The sequence below is a fragment of the Symphalangus syndactylus genome, chromosome 10 (genome assembly GCF_028878055.3).
Source record: "Symphalangus syndactylus isolate Jambi chromosome 10, NHGRI_mSymSyn1-v2.1_pri, whole genome shotgun sequence".
Taxonomy (NCBI): Eukaryota; Metazoa; Chordata; class Mammalia; order Primates; family Hylobatidae; genus Symphalangus; species Symphalangus syndactylus.
Genome location: NC_072432.2, coordinates 108,961,639 through 108,984,553, shown reverse-complemented (window position 1 = coordinate 108,984,553; position 22,915 = coordinate 108,961,639). Strand labels below are relative to the sequence as shown.

General features: G+C 36.5%; 1 protein-coding gene across 13 annotated transcripts in view; it reads left to right on the top strand.

Annotated features, from left to right (window-relative positions):
* ANKRD28 (ankyrin repeat domain 28) overlaps window positions 1–22,915 on the top strand; it is a 205,222-nt gene that overhangs the window by 144,149 nt on the left and 38,158 nt on the right. For all 13 annotated transcript variants that reach the window (XR_008660509.2, XR_010113920.1, XM_055295488.2 and 10 more), the window contains 8 exons: window positions 3,541–3,683; window positions 6,942–7,154; window positions 13,451–13,529; window positions 14,462–14,576; window positions 15,881–15,963; window positions 16,825–16,888; window positions 18,351–18,419; window positions 20,025–20,165. Coding sequence is in view for 11 of the 13 variants with exons in the window: in XM_055295488.2 (XP_055151463.1) it covers window positions 3,541–3,683; window positions 6,942–7,154; window positions 13,451–13,529; window positions 14,462–14,576; window positions 15,881–15,963; window positions 16,825–16,888; window positions 18,351–18,419; window positions 20,025–20,165 (907 nt within the window). In the remaining 2 variants the exon portion in view is untranslated. The remainder of the gene's footprint in view (window positions 1–3,540; window positions 3,684–6,941; window positions 7,155–13,450; window positions 13,530–14,461; window positions 14,577–15,880; window positions 15,964–16,824; window positions 16,889–18,350; window positions 18,420–20,024; window positions 20,166–22,915) is intronic.

Below are 22,915 nucleotides of genomic sequence, written 5' to 3'. Positions count from 1 at the left end.
AAATGAGACAAAGATGTACTGCATCGATGGACTCTTCCCTTTCACAAAAGATTTCTCTGTAGCATGTGAAGCTGTTTGATAGCATTTTTACCCACAGTAGAATTTCCTTCAAAATTGGAGTCATTTCTCTAAAAGCTTTGTTGTCATTTCAACAACATTCACAGCATCTTCAGGAGTAGATTCCATCTCACAAAACCACTGTCTTTACTCATCCATAAGAAGCAACCCCTCATCTGTTCACATTTTATCATGAGATTATAAGCAATTCAGGCACGTCTTCAGACTCCACTTCTTATTCTAGTTCTCTCACTATTTCTACCACATCTGCAGTTATTTCCTTCGTTGAAGTCTTGAATCCCTCAAAGTCATCCATGAGGGTTGGAATCAACTTCTTCCAAACTCCTGTTAATATTAATACTTTGACCTCCTCCCATGAATCAGAAATATTCTTTCTTTCTTTCTTTTTTCTTTTTTTTTTTTTTTTTTTGACAGAGTTTCACTTTGTTGCCCAGGCTGGAGTGCAGTGGTGTGATCTTGGCTCACTGCAGCCTCTGCCTCCTGTGTTCAAGTGATTCTCCTGCCTCAGCCTCCCAAGTAGCTGGGATTATAGGCACCTGCCACCACGCCTAGCTAATTTTTGTATTTTTAGTAGAGACAGGGTTTCACCATGTTGGCCGGGCTGGTCTCAAACGGCTGACCTCAGGTGATTGGCCTCCCAAAGTGCTGGGATTACAGGCATGAGCCACCGCACCTGGCCAGGAATGTTCTTAATGGCATCTAGAATGATGAATCCTTTCCAGAAGGTCTTCCATTTACTTTGAGGAATCACTATTTATGGCAGCTATATCCACGTCAAATGTTATTTGTTAAATAATAAGACTTTGAAAGTTGAAATTACTCTTGATTCAGGGACAACAGAGTGACTGTTGTGTTATCAGGCACGAAAACAACAGTAATCTCCTTGTCTATAAGAGCTCTTGGATGGCCAAGTACATTGTGAATAAGCAGTAATATTTTGAAAGGAATCTTCTTTTTCTGAGCAGTATGTCTCAACAGTGGGCTTAAAATATTCAGTAAACCATGTTATAAACAGATGTGTTGTCATCCAGGCTTTGTTCCATTTTTGAGCATAGGCAAAGTGGATTTAGCATAATTCATGTGAGCTGTAGAATTTTCAGAATGGTAAATGAGCATTGACTTAAAGTCACTAGCTGCGTTAGCCTCTAACAAGAGAGTCAGCCTGTCCTTTGAAGTTTTGATGGCAGGCATAGATTTCTCTCCAGCAACGAAAGTCCTTGATGGCATCTTCCAATAGAAGGCCGTTCCATCTACATGGAAAATCTGTTGTTTAATGTAGCCACCTTCATTAATAATCTTAGATCTTCTAGATAACTTTTTACAGCTTCTATTAATACATCAGCACTTGCTGCTTCACATTGCACTTTTTTGTTACAGGGACATCTTTTTTCGTTAAACCTCATGAATCAACCTTTGCTCGATCAAACTTTTCCTCTATAGCTTCCTCACCTTTCTCAGCCTTCATAGAATTGAAGAAAGTTACGGCCTTGCTCTCGATTAGGCTTTGGCTTAAGCAAATTTTGTAGCTGTTTTGGTCATCTATCCAGACCACTAGTACTTTCTCTGTATCATCAGTAAGGCTACTTAGCTTTCTTATCATTAGTCCATTCACTGGTATGGACTAATTTTAATTTTCTTGAAGAATTTTTCTTTTGCATTCACTACTTGGTAACTTTGTCACAGGAGGCCTAGCTTTCAGCCTGTCTCACCTTTCAACATGCCTTTCTCACTAAGCTTAGTCATTTCTAGCTTTTGATTTAAAGTGAGAGGTGCGCAACCGTCTTTCACTTGAACACTTAGGGGCTGCTGTAGGGTTATTATTTGGCCTAATTTTAATCCTGTTGTGTCTGAGTGAAGAAGAAGGTCTGAAGAGGAGATAGATGGGGAAATGGAGTAGTTGGAATACACAACATTTATTAAGTTAACCACTTTTTTGGAGACAGAGTCTCACTCTGTCATCCAGGCTGGAGTGCAGTGACATGATCTTGACTCACTGCAACCTCTACTTCCAGGGATCAAGTGATTTTCGGGCCTCAGCCTCCCGAGTAGCCAGAACTACAGGTGTGTGCCAGCATGCCCAGCTAATTTTTGTATTTTTAGTAGAGACAGAGTTTCAGTATTTTGGCCAGGCTGGTCTGTACTCCTGACCTCAGGTGATCTGCCTGCCTCAGCCTCACAAAGTGTTGGGATTACAGGCGTGAGCCACCGTGCCTGATCAGTTCACCACTTTATATGAGTGCGGTTTGTGATGCCCCAAAACAATTACAGTAGGAATGTCAAAGACCAGTGATCACAGATCGCTATAACAGATAAAATAATATTGAAAATGTTTGAAATATTGGCAAGAATAACCAAAACATGACACAGACACATGAAATGAACACATGCTGATGGAAAAAATGATGCCAATAGACTTGTTTGACACGGGGTTGCCACAAACTTTCAATTTTTAAGGAACAAGATGCAATATTTGCAAAGTACAGTAAAGCAAAGTACATACAATATGGTATGCCAGCATTAGAAATGAAAAGCTAACTTTAGAATTTATGAATGTATTAAAGTAACCTTAGACAAAAAACAAGATCTAGGCAAAAGGAAGATGATAGATTGCAGGGTTTTCACTGAATAAAATAATCAAAGGAATTTTAGTTGTCCCTTGTTATCCTTAGGGTATTAGTTTCAGACTCCTTTGGATACCAAAATTAGAAGTTACTCAAGTTCCTTATATAAAATGCCATAGTGTGTACGTATAACCTGTTCTTTAATTCATCTCTAGATTACTTATAATACCTAATACAATGTAAATAGTAGTTGTACTGCATTTTTAATTTTTTTTTTTTTTTTACTGTTTTTATGTTTTCAAATATTTTCAATCTGCAGTTGGTTGAATCTGCAGATATGGAACCAGTATATACAGAGGGCCAACATTCTTCTTAATTACTAATTATCTCTGCCAACACTTATCAAAATTATCCTGAATTCTATTTTTTTGTCTTGTTTTGTTTCGAGATAAGGCCTTGCTCCATTGCCCACCCTGGAGTGCAGTGGCATGATCACAGCTCACTGCAGCCTTAACCTCCCAGGCTCAAGTAATTCTTCTATCTCAGCCTCCCAAGTAACTGAGACTACAGGTGCATGCCACCATACCTGGCTAATTTTTTTTTATTTTTGGTGGAGACAGGGTCTCAATGTGTTGCCGAGGCTGGTCTCAAATTCCTGGGCTCAAGTGATCCTCCCACTTCAGCCTCCCAAAGTGCTGAGATGATAGGCATGAGCCATTATGGCCACCCCTGAAGTCTTAAAATTTTCCTTCTATCCTCTCTCAAGTTAACATGATTCATTGATGACTTGTCATACATCATCTATTTTGCATTTTTTAAATTTGCTTAAAGATATTTGGGATTATATTTAATAGTTTTCATATGCTCATCTCTATTTTTTTCTTCAAAAACACATTTTTAGGTCACATTGAAGTAGTGAAATTGCTTGTGTCGCATGGAGCTGAAGTGACATGCAAGGATAAAAAGTCTTATACACCTCTTCATGCAGCAGCCTCTAGTGGAATGATCAGCGTAGTCAAGTACCTTCTAGATCTTGGAGTTGATGTAGGTATATTAATTGAACAGTATAAAATTATGGAGCCCTTTTATACTTACTGTTACATTATTGACAAGTTATTTCAGGTTTAAGAAATTATACAATGTTTTCATGTTTTAATTGGATATTTATAGTCCTTTACATAATATCTAATGCACTGATTTATGATCAAGGCATGTAAATAGTCAAAGCATGTTAAAAGGTAAAATACACTTCAAAGGTATTTTATTGCCAGTTTTTCTTCTATATCACGTTCTAGGCCCTGTAGTTCATTTCACTTATGGGAATCAGCAGATCAGACACACTTTTATTATTAGATAGCTGGGTTATTGTTAGTCTTCTTTGCCTAGTCTGATACTCTCTTAAAATGATTATAGCAGTTTGCATTACAGAATATTGGCAAGAGCTAGGCAGGAAAACAAGAGGTTTTTTGCCCACCAAGTGTAAGTATTCCTTACTATATAATTCTGTTTGGTTAAAAGGGGATGCTGCTTTATTTGGATATATTTGATTCCTGAATTGAGATAACTTAGAATACCTGTAGCTTTTCACAAGCCATCCTTTAAACATAAGTACTTTACTCCCTTATTTATTTATTTATTTATTTATTTATTTATTTATTTATTTTTTAAACAGAGTCTCTGTCTCCCAGGCTGTAGTATAGTGGCACAATCACAGCTCACTGCAACCTTGAACTCCTGGGCTCAAGTGATCCTCCCACCTAAGCCTCCTGAATAGCTAGAACTACAGGCTAATTTTTTTTTATTTTTGTAGAGATGAGGTCTTGCTGTTACCCAGGCTGGTGTCTAACTCTTGACCTCAAGTGACCCTCCTGCCTTGGTCTCCCAAAGTGCTGGGATTACAGGCATGAGCCACCACGCCCAGCCCACTCAGCGTATTTATTCTTACTTCAGGGAGAGTTCTGACAAAGTCACTGATTCTTCAAAACACACATTTTGAAGAACTCATTGGTTCTTTAAAACAGTAAATTAGAAGATACAGCATAAGGATCTGCTAGAGGGATACAGTTTAGATCAGCTACAAAAAACTAAGAAAAGTAGGTGATAGCCTGGTTGGACAAAGAATACATGACAGAACTGTAGGGCTAAATAGGCTGTTAACTGATGGACCATGTGAAACACTTTGCCTGAAACAAGCTAATAAATACTGAAAGTGTGAGGATCACAAGAAGACGTTGCAAAAATCTCAATTCTTGTACCTCTGTTTCAGCAGAGTGAAATAATATCTTAAAAGACCCTTGATCTAGATAAATGAGGCAACTTTGTTTCTGATTACTGTTTCAAGTCCATTCTAGTGCAATTTTTAAAACTGACTTTATTGACAGTTATATTTGTAAACTCTGGTGACTATTTGTTCATCAAAATAAGTGGACAGATTTACAGCCTTTTAGTAATATCTGGCCCCCAGTTGTGTGGTTTTGTTTTTTTTTTTTTTTTTTAGTTTCCTAGAGGATTACCACAAACTGGAGGGCTAATAGAAATTTAACTTCTCAGAGTTTTAAAGTATGGAAGTTCTAAATCAAGGTGTCAGCAAGGTTGGTTCCTTATGGAGGCTCTGAGGGAGAATCTGTTCCTTGTCTGTGTTCTACCTTCTTGTGAAAAAATCTAGGTACTTTGATTAAAATTAAGTGTTAACTTTTTTTCTTCCTCTGATTTCTATTACCAGTGATCCAAGAAAAGAAAATGTTAACTAAAGCTGCATTATGTTGGGGCCAACTACAAGATTAGGGTCCAGAGTCTCCACACAAGGCCGCTCTTTACTTATGACCAACTATAAGTTTAGAGGGCTTTCAAAACCACTTTCAGGTTTGATAATTCACCAGAAAGTCTCACAAACTTCATTAAAAGCTTTATACTCACAGTTGTGGTTTATTACAGGGACAAGATACAAACTGAGATCAGCCAAAAGAAGAGACACATAGGGTAGAGTGCAGGAGTATTCTAAAGGCAAAGTTTCCCTTGTCCCCTCCTCACGGAGTCAGAACACATTACTCTCCTTCCCTGGCATCAGTGTGACAGTATGAATGAAGTATTTCCAACAAGGAATGCTCACCTGAGCTTCATTTTCGGTTTTTATTGGGGCTCCATTACATGGCTTGATTGGTTGTCCATGTGGTTGATTTCAGTCTCCAAATACATGATACCTGGTGACCCAAAGCTCCCACTCTAAATAGAGACTGTTTTATCAGGTATATCATAGATTACCTCCCTGAAGCCAAGGGCAAAGGACAGACCTCTCTTTGGGAGAGGTCAGATTCTTTACTACACACTAATCATGTAAAGTATTCCCTTATTTATTAGAAATAGAAAAACAAGGCTGGGCACAGGGTCTCATGCCTGTAATCCCAGCACTTTGGGAGGCCGAGGCAGGTGGATCATTTGAGGTCAGGAGTTCAGGACCAGCCTGGCCAACATGGTGACACGCCGTTTCTACTAAAATACAAAAATTAGCCAGTTGGTAGTGGTATGTGCCTGTAATCCCAGTTGCTCAGGAGGCTGAGGCAGGAGAATTGCTTGAGCCTGGGAGGCAGAGGTTTCGGTGAGCTGAGATCGTGCCACTCAACTCCAGTCTGGGCGACAGAGTGAGACCCTGTCTCAAAAAAAAAAAAAAAGAAATAGAAAAGCAAAACCCTTAATTACATGAATTGTTTCTCATTTTTGAGCATACTCTTTTTACTTGTGATAAAATACCTGCATATGACACTGGAAAACATTTAGAGCCCAAGTTTGTGGCAAAAAATGAATTAAATAAATAGAATATGCCATTCATTTTTTTTTTTAATCTTGATCTGTACTTTATTACTAAGGTTAGCCTTTGTCACTGCAAAATGAAAAAGTTGAAAATATGCATGTTACTGAATATACCTCAGAATCTTCAGTTTGTGTTCATTTTTTATGATTATAATTAATTCTATAGTAAATCCTTTACCTAGACTGCCTTTAAAAATACATTAGTTTACATTTTCCTAAAATATCTCTTTTGTATTATTCAGTTTTGTCATGAAGTAGACATTGTATATGTGAATTATAGTCCCTGAATGTGTAAAATCAATGTAATACCAAAACGCTTGTCAAGGGTTTATTATTTTAAACCAACTTTAGAATTATAAGCCTCGTCTCTGTATTTATCCTGTCTCCGTTTCTCACTTTAGTAATTTGATTGCAATCACAGGTTGCTAAAATAGCTCACAACATTGATAATTAGCAAAACTACTTTAACATTCAGATTTTTTTCCCTTCTAATAGATGAATGAACCAAATGCCTATGGAAATACACCTCTTCATGTAGCCTGCTATAATGGACAAGATGTTGTGGTGAATGAACTTATAGACTGTGGTGCTATTGTAAATCAAAAGAATGAAAAAGGATTTACTCCTTTGCACTTTGCTGCTGCATCAACGCATGGAGCATTGTGTTTAGAGCTTCTAGTTGGCAATGGGGCCGATGTCAATATGAAGGTAAGGAACAAAATCAGAATCTATGCTTCAAGTATTTCATATGTCACTGTTAAAACAACGTCAATGGTGAATACCATTCAGCAATAAAAAGGAACTATTGATAAACTCAAGAACATGGATAAATCTTTAAAATATTATGCTGAGTGAAAGCCTTACTCAATAGTATTACATTCTTTCCATTTACGTAAGGTTCTAGAACCAATAAAATTCCATTTATATGGGGTTCCAGAATCTATAATTGAAAAAAATCAGAACAATTATTGTCATTGCGAGGAGGGATCAACTGGGAAGGGGGCATGAAGGGACTTTATGTGATGTTTTGTATATTGGCAGGGGTTTATGTTATATACATTTGTCAAAACTGATAAGGTGGTTCATTTGTATGCTTTCATAGCATATAAATTTTCTCTTAGAAGGAAAATACTAAACAGATGTTTAACCCTAGTTAATGTTGTGTTTAGAGGTGACATGTATGATGTCTGTATCTAATTTTAAAAAGCATCAAATAACTGGGTGGATGGAAGGATAGATGAATCTACAATAAAAGACATAGAGTAAAATACTCTATGGTGTGGTACAATTTAGATGGTATGTATACGGATGTTCACTCTACAGATCTTTTCAAATTTTACACAGTGTTAGGGAAAAAAACTGTCAGTGTATTGCACATAAGGAATAGTTGCTTTTTGTTTGTTTTTTTGTTGTTGTTGTTGTTAGAATCACTTTCAAGAGTAAGCATTTGGATTTTAGAAATATGTGAAAATTCTGGGCTAGCATAGTGGCTCCTACCTGTAATCCCACTACTTTGGGAGGCTGGGGTAGGAGGATCACTTGAGCCTAGGAGTTCAGGACTAGCCTGGACAGCATAACCTGGCTCCACAAAAAAATAGAAAATGAGCTTGGCATGGTGGCTCACGCTTTTAGTCCCAGCTTCTTGGGAGGTTGAAGTGGGAGGATCTCTTGAGCCTTGGAGGTCAAGGCTGCAGTGAGCTGAGATCATGCTACTGCCCTCCAGCCTGGGTGGCAGAGTGAGACCCTGTCTCAAAAAATAAAGAACGAATGAAAATTTTGGCCAGATACAGTCTGGCCCACACTTGTAATCCCAGTGCTTTAGGAGGCCAAGGCGAGAAGATCACTTGAGTCCAGGAGTTCAAGACCAGCCTGGGCAACATAGCGAGACCTCCATCTCTACCAAAAAAAAATTAAAAATTATCCTGTAGTCCTAGGTACTCAGGAGGCTGAGGCTGGAGGATCACTTGAGCCCAGAAGTTCAAAGTTACAGTGAACTATGATCACACCACTGTACTCTACCCTGGGCGACAGGTGAGACCTTGCCTCAAATGAATGAATATTCTGGACCCAAATAAATATGCTTTCGCTGTATAATTTTATAAGAGAGCACATGCAATCCAGATTTTGAGCATTGCTATTTTATAATATATAATCATTTTAGATTTTTGAGAATTCTTTAGTTGTTGCTGTATTAATTTTGTCAATTCATCCTTTGAGTACTTGCCAAACTGTATCTGGTGGTATGAAGAACACCAGACACAAAATTGAGCCATTTAGGATTAGTAAAAATGTTTAAGCTTAAAATGTGATTTTCAGAGCATTTTAATTACATCAGATTTTCTTACCGAACTTTAGTGAAGCCTTTAATGATGCCACGGGTCAATTCTGACAGCTGTAACAGCAACAAATCCATCTGTAATTAGGTCATTGCTTTCAATTGCCCTCTCTCAACTACAGGACAAAATGTATACATACTATACCCAAGGAAGAAAAGTCATGAGATGTCATAAAATGCCCTAATATGATTAGAGCTAAACCATCTTTTTAAAAGTTTTTAGGTCTCGGTCAAATCACCTAGTAACATTTTTTATAGTTTAAGTAATTACTAGAAGGTTTATTTATTACAAGTTTGAACTGCTTATTTTAATTTGAAGAATTCCTGCACTTTGGATAATCAGGGCCCAGAAAAATATCTAAACACTTGTGAGGAGAAAAGTTAGTTTTTTCCTCAAAGGCACAGTAATGTTTCTTTAATAAAAGTTAGGCCATTTCAAAAATAAAAAATTTGGAATTAATCTTAACATTTTCAAAAGCAAACATCACAACCAAGTTTTCTCATTCTCTGTGAGACCTGTTTATGATAGTGAATGTAGATAAAATCATCTTTGTGTGTTAGTATTATGGAAATTACGGAACTTTTACCTGTGTCATCAGCTACTATGCATTTTTTGGTTCACATGATGCTGTCTTTAAAGGGTAGAGATTGGGCTTCCTGTTGTGCCCTGCCATTTTGGCATGAATATTTAATATAATTTGATGATAATGAATCACTTGATTCTGTTAGTGTCTACATAGGTGACTATAGTACCTGTGATTGTTTTTAAGTCTGTATTTTCTTTTGAAATGTAGAATTGAGAATCAGTCCTGTAAGAGGCCTACTTAGAGTAAAATGCTCAAACCAGTGGTCCTATTTGAAGTTACCTCCTTAATAATTTGTAAAACTCAGTGGTGAATTTCATATATGACAAGTGAATTTTTTAGCAAAGGGATTAAGATATATTTAAGTAGGTTTGACAGCAACAGCCTGTGATGTTGGTTTCAAAACAGATTTCACGAAAGTCATCTTAACCGCACCTGAGAGTGTATGACATCTCATTTATATGCAGTTGTCCAATTATTTTATTGTCAAATTCTGTTGAAACACATTTCCCATGTTGATTTCTCAGGTCCCTTCCAGCTCTTACACACGATATGTTGATAACTGTGAGTTTTCATCCAGCAAGAATATATATTCATTCCTGACAACTGTATTTTTTATAATTTGTAAAATCGATGTTATTAAGTTATTGATTGACTATGGGGACACTTGACACTTGCCCTTTATTATAAAAATTTGGTTTACTAACCCTCATATTCTTACCACATTATCTCTTTTTTCCTGCTTGATCTTTTTTTCCTATACTACATTCTCCATTTTGTTGTTTCTGACCTTGATCAAGTTATAGATGACTAGAAATTGGAATGTGAATTTAAGTTTGTAATAACTCAGTTTCTAAGGTTTTAAATTCATTTCCCTACAAAGTGGTAGAGCTAAAATGAATCAGGTTTATAAAGCAGTATAGGTCTGTTTTTTAGAACTGCTTGACATGAGCCTTACTGCACTGATTGTTTCATTTATATGCACACGTTTTCCCACCCACATTGTACTTTAAGAATAGATTTTGGTCAGCTAAGCAAAATACACCAAATGCTTGTTTTGAAATTTAAACCTAAAAAAATACTGTGAAATGTTTGGCTTGTAGTTACTGTTTTTGGTTGCCTGTGAGATCAACTGTTAGGATTTTTGTAGCTCTAATTTTTGGTTTTTGTTATTTTTCTTTTTTTTTTTTTTCTTAATACTCCTAGTTTTCTGCTAAAATGATTTGAGGTGATTAAGAAAAAGAAAACTCCACATTGTTTCTCCAATTCAGAAAGAAATAACTGTGCCTTCTCCCCCTTAACGTGTCTTATGGCAAACTTTTTAGTTGGTAATCTGAATCTCTTTTTCCTTTGTATACTTAGAATAGGTTTTATTATCAGTATGTAGAAAGTAAAAATGTTGATCCAGTGCTACGTATAGGCTCATAATAAAGGATTCTAACCAGGCCTGGTTGTGTGTGCCTTTAGTCCCAGCTACCCTCGGAAGGCTGAGGTGAGGGAATCGCTTAAGCCAGGTGTTCAAGTCTAGTCTGGGCAATATAGCAAGACCTTGTCTCTAAAACAAAATAAATAAATAAATAAAGGACTCATCACTTATTAGCTATGAGACCTAGTAAAATCACTTAACCCTGGGGCCTACATTTCCTCATCTATAAAGCAAGATTAATGGTATCAATCTGATAGGGTTGTGAGGATTAAATAATATATATGAAGTAGATTTGGTTTTGGCTTTTTAGGAGGAAGGGAGATGGGGAGACAGAATTCACTCTGTTGACCAGCGTAGAGTGCAGTAGCACCATCAGCTCACTGCAGCCTCAAACTCCTGAGTTCAAGCAGTCCTCCCGCTTTGGCCTCCCCAAGCACTGGAATTATAGATATGAGCCACTGTGCCTGACCATATGAAGTGTTTTAAAACTGTGCGTGAAACATGCTATATATATATATAAATGTTAACTATAGTTATATCTTCCAAATTTCATCATTTTGTTAATCAAATTTTTATTACAAGTTTTTATTTTGTTTTGAGTTGTGGGGTTTTTTTGTTTTGTTTTGTTTTCCTCTTGTTTTTCTTATCCTTCTAATCAATGGAATCTCTGTTTTTCCTTATGTCTGTAAAAATTGGCTATAGCTGGCCAGGCATGGTGGCTCACACCTGTAAACCCAGCACTTTGGGAAGCCAAGGCCGGAGAATCACATTGAGCCCAAGAGTTCAAAACCAGCCTGGGCAACTTAGACACCATCTCTACAAAAAATAAATTAGCCAGGTGTAATGTTACATGCCAGTAGTCCCAGCTACTCTAGAGGCTGTTGCTAGAAGATCACTTGAACCCTAGAGTTCAAGGTTTCAGTGAACTATGATTACACCACTGCATTCCAGCCTGGCTGACAGACCAAGACCCCTATCTCTTTAAGGGAAAAAAAAAAAAAAAAAAAAAAGGCCAGGCGCAGTGGCTCATGCCTGTAATCCCAGCACTTTGGGAGGCCGAGGCGGGTGGATTACTTGAGGTCTTGAGTTCAAGACAAGCCTGGCCAACATGGTGAAACCCCATTTCTACTAAAATACGAAAACTAGTTGGGCATGGTGGTGCACACCTGTAATCTGAGCTACTCGGGAGGCTGAGGCAGGAGAATCACTTGAACCCGGGAGGCGGAGGTTGCTGAGAGCTGAGATCACACCACTGCACTCCAGCCTGGGCAACAGAGCAAGTCTCAAAAAAAAAAAAAAAAAGAAAACAAAAAAAGAAAAAAAGAAGGCCATAGCTAAAATATTAACATTAAAAATTAGGATATATCCTATCTGGAACATTTTGGAAAGACAGAATCCTTTTGCCAAGATGCTTTTTTGCCCCCCCCCCCTTTTTTTTTCTGGTTGAACAAATAACAACTGGTACATTAAAAATAATGGTAAAACAAATATATCCTAAGAAGCACTGATGTGTTACCTGAGTGTTTTACAAAGTATTATTGTATTTACTCTGTACAACAGACCAATGAGATGTAGATGGTATTATCCTCATTTTCAGTTGAGGAAGTGAAGGCACAAAGAAGTTAGGCAACTTGTCCAAAAATCTTGCTTGTGGTAGGAGATCTGAGATTCATGCTTAGGTTATTCTGACTCCAGAGCCTGCACATGCATGCATCCTCTCTCCTCCTTCCCTTCCTTTCTCATACTGCCTCCAAAAGATTAGAACTTCTGTAAAATTACTTGCCAATTTGATGGCTTGTTTACTTGAAAAATTCATATTATAGAATCAAACACTTAAGTAGATACTTATGATGTTATAATTACTCTATTATTATAAAGACATGAGGATTTTTAAAAAATATCTGCGTTGTGTAGTGTTAGCATAAACTTAGAATACTTGTGACATTTCCATTTTAGTAGCTATGCAGAAGGCATGTTGATGAATGTTGCTGTGAGATTAGGAAGCTGCTAAGTAGTTTATTTCCTTTGTGTTGGTAACGTGTATGTTTTGGTTAACTGAAAGATTTTAGAAAAGAAAGGACACCACCTAATCAGAAGAAAAGATAACCTAAATCAGGGATTGTTTTTCTTCATATTTGGAACTCCTTTAGAACTTCTACATGAAATATATATGTGTGCAGCCAGTCTGATTTATTATTTTAAGTGATTTGAGAAAATGTTTAGTACACATAACTATAAACAAATATATGTAGTTTTAATTATTTGTATTTATTTTTTTAAATGTATCCACACAAAATTCACAAGGTTAATTCTAATACTCACTTTACTTGGTCAAGGAGGGATTCAGAATTTCTTAGAATGGAAACGGAGCAGTGTGAAATTTTGAATCTGAAACTTGGGAGACACATCCTTACTGTCCCACTCCCAATTTTTATAAACTGTAAGCAAGGAATTTTTGTATATTTGTGTTTTATGATGCACATGCTAAAAAAATTAATTCCTAATTTTAAACAGCTGTTTTACCTCCATAGGCCTCAGTTAAACTTAATTCATGTAAAATAGTTATAAAAATAAAGATGCAAGAGGGTATTCAAAGTAAAACTAAGGATTACACTTTACAGATATAGTAGAGTGAGTAATTTTTTTTTTTCCCCCCCAGAGTAAAGATGGGAAAACCCCACTACACATGACTGCTCTCCACGGTAGATTCTCCCGATCACAAACCATTATCCAGAGTGGTAAAAAGTATTTCTGTTTTTTTTTGTTTTTTTTTGTTTTTTTCTTAAATGTAGTAAAAACATCCACAAAATGAATGGTATTGAGAAATTGTCATCGCAGTTTGTGTATTTTTAATATATGATTTCAGAGCTCATGAAAATAAAATATTAAAGAGTATAAAATACCATGTAGCTGTATCTTTCATACTTTCGTTTTTTATGTTTTATTTCCCTGAACTGTGTTATTTCTTCAGCAGTTAGTATTAGCTTTTTTCAATATTGCTAAATAGAAAATTACTTTCTACCATAATTTGTATTATATATTAATGTGTGTACTCTGTATATACATTATACATTTATCATTTTCCCCTGTTGAGTATCTGCAACTATTTTCAGGATTTTAATTTCTTGAGTTTGTATTCTTTTGTGTTTAAATTAATATCAGGCAAGCTAAACTTTTAAATCAAAAGAACTTTTAGGTGTATTACTTTAAATCAGTGTTTTCCAAGGCATATTCCAAGAAACTTATCCTCAAGATAATAGGTGCTATGGTTTTGCAGGGGAAAAGTTGAAATAGGTTCACGATCCAATACTTTTTGAAGCATTGCATGCAGTCTTGATGACAAAGAGTATGCACATTAAAGTTCTGAAGTCTTGTTCTAAAGAAACGTGTTTAATTTTGTTTTAATACAGTAGTTTTCAAACTTATTGGACCCCAGAACCCTCTTGTCAATTTAAAAATCTAGTAAAATCTTATGCTTAATTCACACAATTGCTTTAAGTATAGAAGCTGTAAATCCATTGCCTGGCCCGATAAATGAGCTATAAATGAAATCTAGTTAAAATTGCTATATCTATTAGTTTGTATGTGAACAGCGTTTTTTATTACTTTTCATGTAGTAGGTTTGACTTGATCTTTATATGGTCCAGTGTCTGACAGTCCTATATTGCAGGAGCTGTAATCGACTGTGAGGATAAGAATGGAAATACCCCTTTGCACATAGCAGCACGGTATGGCCATGAGCTGCTGATTAACACCCTTATTACAAGTGGTGCTGACACTGCAAAGTAAGTACTTACCGAGGTGTTGATAACTGATACAGGCAAGCACAAAGGGAAGTGAACTGCAGTTTTCTAGACATTTCACGTGGAAATGTGGATTTTATCCTCAATGTTATATTCATTGCTTGAACTGTCTTTTGTATTGACAAAGTGGTGGGTTAAAATGTTTAAATACAATTTTATTTGGTAAGCCAGTGTATTTTTATGTATGTTACCCCAGTTCTTTCTCACTTTGAGTAATAACGCAGTTTTGATCAGAGCTGTTAATTTTTGTGATCTCTTTATTTTTAACCTAGAAGTACTTAAAAATCCCAGAAAGCTGTATGTGCCAGATGCTTTTTTTTCATCCAAATACTATCTGTAGATAATACTTTCCAAGCTGTGCTGTGCCAAGCTCAGGGATTCCTTGGAATCCTACGAAGGATTTCTTACTCCCACCCCCATTTTGGTCAGAACAATTCACTTGTATTTATTTTATATATTAAAGTTCCCATTGTAATACTTTGTTTGAAAGATGAGTCCTCCTGCTAATGCTCTGCAAGAAACACCATACTTAAATTTACGTTTATCATTCTTTGTATCACATTTACGTGTGTTCATTAACAAGTTTTAAATCTTTTTTACTTTCTGTAATGGTATGGTACTGCACCTATCTGTTTTGTAACTTTTTCCAAAAAAATTACATGAGCTTGTTAATTTAGCCATCTAGATACAAATTTAGGCCTTCTTTCACATCTGTACAAGTTGCTCTAGTTCATTTATTTTACAGAATTATTGTATAAAGATTTCACAATATATTCATTCCCCTTATTTGCAAATACAAGTTGCTTACAGTTTCTCACTATTACAGAATTACTACAATAAATATTCTTGAACATGTTGCATTATGGAAATGTTTCAATGGTGGGGTGACAGGGTAGTGAATTTTGCTCCCTAAGCAAATGTCCAGATACATTTTTGGTTGTCACAATTTGGGGAGGAAGGTGTTAATGTTAATGACATCCATTGGGTAGAGCCCAGGGATGCTGCTGAACAGCCTATAAGCCTGCATGCACAGAATGGCTTCTCACGTTTCCCCAGCAAAGTCCATAATGACAGTAGTGCTGAAGGTGAGAAACCCGACTTTTGGAGAAAAATAGCTGGATAATAAGTTATGCCCACCATCAACCTTTAACCAAATTACTCTCCAAAGTGTTAGACATTTTGACTCTTAGTTATCTTTCACTTAAGTGGTCTCTTTGTAATGTATTTAATTGATTGTATTTTTCTTGGGTTAAAATGAAGATACTGTCCTGTTCTATTAACTTTAGGCGTGGCATACATGGAATGTTCCCCCTCCATTTGGCAGCCTTAAGCGGCTTCTCAGATTGCTGCAGAAAACTTCTTTCTTCAGGTAAGTGTAACCTTTGCAGCCTTTTGTATGTCTCCTCAAACCCCTCAAAATTTTAAGATGGTCTCTTTCCTGCTTTTTAAAAATTAATGCAGATGGGTCCAGTATGGATAATTTAATAACCCCTTTTAGAACGTGTTGGGTTCAGGTCTGGCATGGTGGCTCATGCCTGTAATCCCAGCACTTTGGGAGGCCGAGACAGGCAGATCACTTGATGTCAGGAGTTCAAGACCAGCCTGGCCAACATGGTGAAAGCCCATCTCTACTAAAAAAAAAAATACAAAAAAAAGATTAGCTGGGCGTGGTGGCGAGCACCTGTAATCCCAGCTACTTGGGAGGCTGAGGCAGGAGAATCGCTTGAACCCAGGAGGCAGAGGTTGCAGTAAGCCATAATTGTGCCACTGCACACTAGCCTAGGAGACAGAGCGAGACTCTGTCTCAAAAAAAAATACAAAAAGCCTCTTCATCCCCTGTTAAAGAAAGACCATTAGCAGTTAATCTCCATTTCTTTCTTCCCTCAGCCCTAGGCAACCACTAATCTACTTTTCATCTCTATAAAATGTGCCTGTTCTGAACAGTTCCTATAAATGGACTCACCCAACATGTGATCTTCTGTGACTGGCTTGTTTCACTTAATATAATGTTCTCAAGGGTTATTCATGGATCAGTATCAGTACTTTATTTCTTTTTGTTGCTAAATAATACTCCATTGTATCCTATTGCCTTTTAAACAGGCACTCTAGCACTTAACCCATAGTTTTGTTTGGGATTGGAGGGGAGGATGTGATTCTTGACGTTTCATGACACAATTCTTTAGTGTAAAATAATATGTCTGTTATAAATAAGATGTATTCATTCTTGTAGGATTTGATATAGATACCCCAGATGATTTTGGCAGGACTTGTCTACATGCAGCTGCAGCTGGAGGGTACGTTAATAGTATTTTTATTTCTTTAAGAAAAAGATAGCTGGTCATGGCAGGTTTTCTCTTATCTTTGTTCTCTTTTATTAATTCTGGGCTGCCAGAAAATAGAAAACAAAACAGGAGTTGTTTGGGAAAAAAAGTCCAGGGTGGCAGAATACTTTTTTTCATCTTATTCCAGCCAAGTTGTAGGTTATGAGTGAAGAGAGAGAGAGAATAAACCTACGAAAGGAAATACTGCCTTCTGTAAAAGAACATAATTTCTGGATAAGTAAAACTATTTCTTTAAAAAGTATGTTCTCAAATGAGAACATCAAAATACTGGGAATATTCTGAATAATACAAGTACTCTTTAAGTAGATTTGTTAAATTTTTTTTTTTCCCCAGGAAAAAAATGTTCATTTTGTGCTGTGTCTTAACCTCTACTAGGAAGAGGAAAGTTTGAGATTGGAAGATTTTGGACTAAGTTTTAAATAGTACCACCAGGGAAAATTAGGCAGGTGGTTCAAATGAGCAACAAACTTCAGCTAAAACTCCTGGCCCTGGAACATGCTTCTTATGTAATGCTTCTGATAATTTAGATCTGTGATAAGCCATTTAATTCATGATTTCTCAAAAGGACATTTTGCAAAAACTTTATTCTCAGTGATAATTTCTTAAAAATTTTCAGTGATTTCAGAGGACGAGTATGTTGAACCAAGAGTACACCAGCAGAGTCTAAGTTGTAGAGATGGATTGTGAGCATGTGACTGGTTTCCTTATTCTTCCAAAGTCGCCAGAGAACCTTCCAGTTAAAACCTAACTTCCACGTAACTTGCCTACAGAGAGAGGGACAACAGACTTGAGTGTCTGATCGCTTGACAGTTTTCACTGTAACATAGTAATTTGATGTTGATTAAATTACAGAAATATTTAAGTTATATCCTTCCTCCAGTATTAACTAAAGATACATATATGTAAACAGTCATAATATAGGAGAAGATAAGGGAAAGCCGACAGGACTCATGCAGTGGCTCACAGCTGTAAGCTTAACTACTCAGGAGGCTGAGACTTGGAGGATGGCTTATGTCCAGGAGTTGGAGGCTGCCGTTAGCTATGATTGCACCACTGGACTCTAGCCTGAACTATAGAGTGAGGCTCTGTTTTAAGAAACAACAACAAAAAAAAACCTATAAGCAAGTTGTTTCCTAAAGCCTGCTCAGAATCTCTTTTGCAAATGTGGTCTTCCTTTTAAACAATGACAACGTGAATCGTGTGTTATTTCCTCAGTGTGCCAATATGTAAGTATATAACTTTCTAAATTCTAGATAAGATGAATTTTAATGTTTTATTCTTCATAGAACGTAAATCATGTCATTTTTGTCACATTTATCTTCATATAAAAACATGCTTTCATGCTCCTTTAAACCTACCAATTTCATTATAAAATCACTGTCAATTAAGTTTTCTAACTATTTTCTCTCAATAGGAATTTGGAGTGCCTAAACCTTCTGCTGAATACTGGTGCAGACTTTAATAAAAAGGACAAATTTGGGAGGTAGGGTATGATACAGTTTCTTTATGGAGCTTATTTTTACTTACTAACTTGATTGACCTTCTAACTGGCTTCTGAAAATTAACTGAACAATTTAGCATCTTGTACATTGTGATCATGATTCATTGAGAGTCCCAGCTAAAGTCAGTAACTTCCAAATATTCGTTCTCACCCACAGTTTTCTTCTTGAGTCCCTACCACAGCCATAGCCTACCAACCACAGCCTTGGCCTTATAAATGCCTCTGTACTTGATGGCACTTCCCCCCCTTCAATAATTATGACTATGGAAATGTAAAGCCCCATAGAACTGTTTTTTCAAGAAACTCACAATACCTAGAAAATAATGATATAGTTCTCCTTTCTCCAAGTCATTTCTTTGTGAGGGATTCTACTGCCCGTATCTTGTTCCAGAGCAGTAGTAAGAGGGAGGAAATAGGTTATAAATATATATGTGTAATTTTTCTTTCTCCTCTTCTATATAAATCTCAGACACACATATATCCACACATCCCACCAAGTATTTCACAACAGGAAGGCAGCTGTGAAATGACAGTCTTTGTAGTCATTCAGCAGGCCTCATTGTTGAGCATTTGCAGTAGCAGTATTTAAAACGACTGTTAAGTTGCTTAGAGTAGGAATTGACACAGAGTGCATTAGAACTATACAGGAAAGAATTGAAAGCAGTTGGAATTGGTTTGAAAGAGATGACAGTATAAGCAAAACTATGTGTGTCAACAGTTTGAGAATTATACATAGCAAAGTGTATGAGAGGGAAGGGTGTATGTCAGAAGAAAATGTGTGAATATATGTCAATGCATGTGATAGAACCAGTGCAGAAGAGAAGTAAAAAGAATTATGCATGGTAGGAAATCAGAAATGAATAGAAGAAAATAAAAACTATTTGACACCATAATTATTTTGAAGAACAGATTGCTCTCATAAGCCTCCTTAATGGAAAGAACTAATGACCCACAAAAATAAAAAAATCACTTTGTTTGGCTTTGGAATGCAATATTTTTATAGCTAATTTGCTTTTATAATTATAATTTAATCCAGTTTATATTAATTTTTAGTACTTCAGGCATTCTATACTACAAATAACAGAGAGGGCTTCTGAAAAATATTTTGAGTTTAGAGAGTTGAAAGTAATTCAGGGTTAATTGCATTTTTTTAAAGTTTCTTCTATTTTTTCCTCTTACCTTTTGTTCCTCTTCTGAGACATGAATAGAAATTGCTACCTCCGTATTGTGGAACATTTTTATTAATGTAGGGGAAACTTTCCTAAAATGAAAGTTTTCACATTTCTGAGCAGAATATGAAGATTATTTGAAAGTCAGTCAAAGGACTGGGACTGGGATTGCTGCTACTGCCTGGAGGCAATGAAATAACTGCATTTTCATCTTATTTCATATACTTAAAGGTTCTCTACCACCTTGCTTTCTTCTTCTAGTTTTATGTTCAGTCCTCCGCAAGACTTAGTATATGATAGTCTAAGTCTCACTGTAAATAAAGTATTTGTAACTGGGAGGAGTAAGAGTCAACTATGCTTTTGTTTACTAGTTACGTCTCTGGCTTTTATCTTTCTTGTATTAACTTGGACCCAAAAGATCTCCACTGCACTACGCTGCTGCCAACTGCAATTACCAGTGCCTGTTTGCTCTTGTGGGATCAGGAGCAAGTGTGAATGACCTTGATGAAAGAGGCTGCACACCCCTGCACTATGCAGCTACATCAGACACAGATGGCAAGTAAGTACCATAGGAGTGAGTGGAGGATCAATATTTCTATAAACTGGCGTCTTCCATATGGATGTTTTTGTTGCAAATTTGTATTTCCTCTTTGTATTTTTTGTTGATTATCTTTGCCCTAAGTCTATTTTGGGAAATAAATTGGTTTCATAGTTACTGATAAATCATAGTTATTACTACGTATTCTCAGCACCAGCCTTACTAGCTGATCTTGTGGAAGAAAGATAAAGGTCCCTTCTTGTCCTGCCTGCCAAAGAGCATCTTAATGTCACTTTTATGTTTTTTTCCACCTGACTTCTCAGAGGCTACAGCCATGACTATATCATGGGGAAAGGGAGAGAGGAGATATATGAGTGATGTCATCAGAAGATTGGGTAGAGATTGGAATACAGGTATCCTTCAGAGGTAGACAGTTCAGATTTGCAAGGAACCCTTGTAAATTGGTGTCCAAAAGGTAGTAATTGAACTGGCAGAATCTGGCACATAGTAGGTACTACATGTTGCTTAAATAGGTAAATTAGATGACAGAATAAGTAAATGTTGGCCAAGAATAAGTGAAAACAAGAATAAATAATGCATAAACTTTCATAAGTATAATAATATTCACCTAAAGTTATCAGACCTATCTATAATACCTTGATACATATTTTTTTTCTTCTTGCACGAAAATAAACTCATTGAAAACAGAAAAGATTTTCAGTGTCTGGTCATTCCCCATGGTGTGGGTCAGTGAAAAGTAAAAATACCATTGGCAGAAATAAGTAATGGTTTCTGGGGAAAGATGTTATAAAATGTACTTCATATAACAGAATTATTTATTCAGTTTTTAACATTTACTTTTCACCCTCAAAATAAGAAGCATAATTTGATTCTTCACAAATGTTAATTTAGTATAAACTCTTTAATTTCAAAACCATTTTTATAAGTAACTTTTTTATGTTGGATTGTGGCTAAAATTCTAGGGGTTTTTCAAACAACCCCATTAAAAAGTGGGCAAAGGATATGAACAGACACTTCTCAAAAGAAGACATTTATGCAGCCAACAGACACATAAAAAAATGCTCATCATCACTGGCCATCAGAGAAATGCAAATCAAAACCACAGTGAGATACCATCTCACACCAGTTAGAATGGCCATCATTAAAAAGTCAGGAAACAACAAGTGCTGGAGAGGATGTGGAGAAATAGGAACACTTTTATACTGTTGGTGAGACTGTAAACTAGTTCAACCATTGTGGAAGACAGCGTGGCGATTCCTCAAGGATCTAGAACTAGAAATACCATTTGACCCAGCCATCCCATTACTGGGTATATACCCAAAGGATTATAAATCATGCTGCTTTAAAGACACATGCACACGTATGTTTATTGCGGCACTATTCACAATAGCAAAGACTTGGAACCAACCCAAATGTCCATCAGTGATAGACTGGATTAAGAAAATGTGGCACATATACACCATGGAATACTATGCAGCCATAAAAAAGGATGAGTTTATGTCCTTTGTAGGGACATGGATGAAGCTGGAAAGCATCATTCTGAGCAAACTGTCGCAAGAACAAAAAACCAAACACCACATGTTCTCACTCATAGGTGGGAATTGAACAATAAGAACACTTGGACACAGGAAGGGGAACATCACACACCGGGGCCTGTCATGGGGTTGGGGGTAAGAGGGAAGGATAGCATTAGGAGATATACCTAATGTAAATGACGAGTTAATGGGTGCAGCACACCAACATGGCACATGTATACATATGTACCAAATCTGCATGTTGTGCACATGTACCCTAGAACAAAGTACGATAAAAAAATATATATATATAGATATATATATATATTTCAGAATCACACAAAAAATTCTAGGGGGTTTTTTTGTTTGTTTTTGTGGGGTTTTTTGTTGTTTGTTGTTTTGTTTTGTTTTGAGATGGAATCTTGCTTTGTCGCCCAGGGTGGAGTGCAGTGTTGCAGTCTCAGCTCACTGCAACTTCCACCTCCCAGGTTCACAAGCAATTCCCCTGCCTCAGCCTCCCGAGTAGCTGGGACTACAGGTGCCTGCCACCATGCCTGGCTAATTATTGTAGTTTTAGTAGAGACAGATTCACCATGTTGGCCAGGCTGGTCTCAAACTCCTGACCTAAGTGATCCGCTCACCTTGGCCTTCCAAAATGCTGGGATTACAGGAGTGAGCCACTGTGCCCAGCCTAAAATTCTAATCTTAAAGGCAGTAGTAATGTGTATTTTATTTGCAAGAATATAAAGTATGTTTTTAGATAGCAACTATTTAAATAAAATCTATGATAAAGACTGTAAGTCAGAAAATACTTTGGTAAACTTGGATAAGTAGCTTATCCCTAATTTATCAGTTTTATAATTTCATGGTTTGATTTATAGATTTGCTTAAAATAAGTTATACCTGTTATCACCATCTGTAGTCCTTTACCATTACTTTCACAGACTGGTTATTGGGTACAGCTCAGTATGATCCAGATTCCACTGAGAGATTGTCTCCCACCTTCCTTCCCCTCAAAAAAAGATTACACTTTGATCCTTCTGCCCTTAGACAAATGCACTCAACCTTAATTCACACACACACACACACACACATACACACACAAAACCACAAAGGAATAACATATAATTCAACTGATAGTGTTGGAGATTTGTGGTTTCATTGTAAGCCAATCTACTTTTCCTATAGAAGGGTACTAGTACTAAAATCACTAGTTTTCTCACTGAATATAAACTG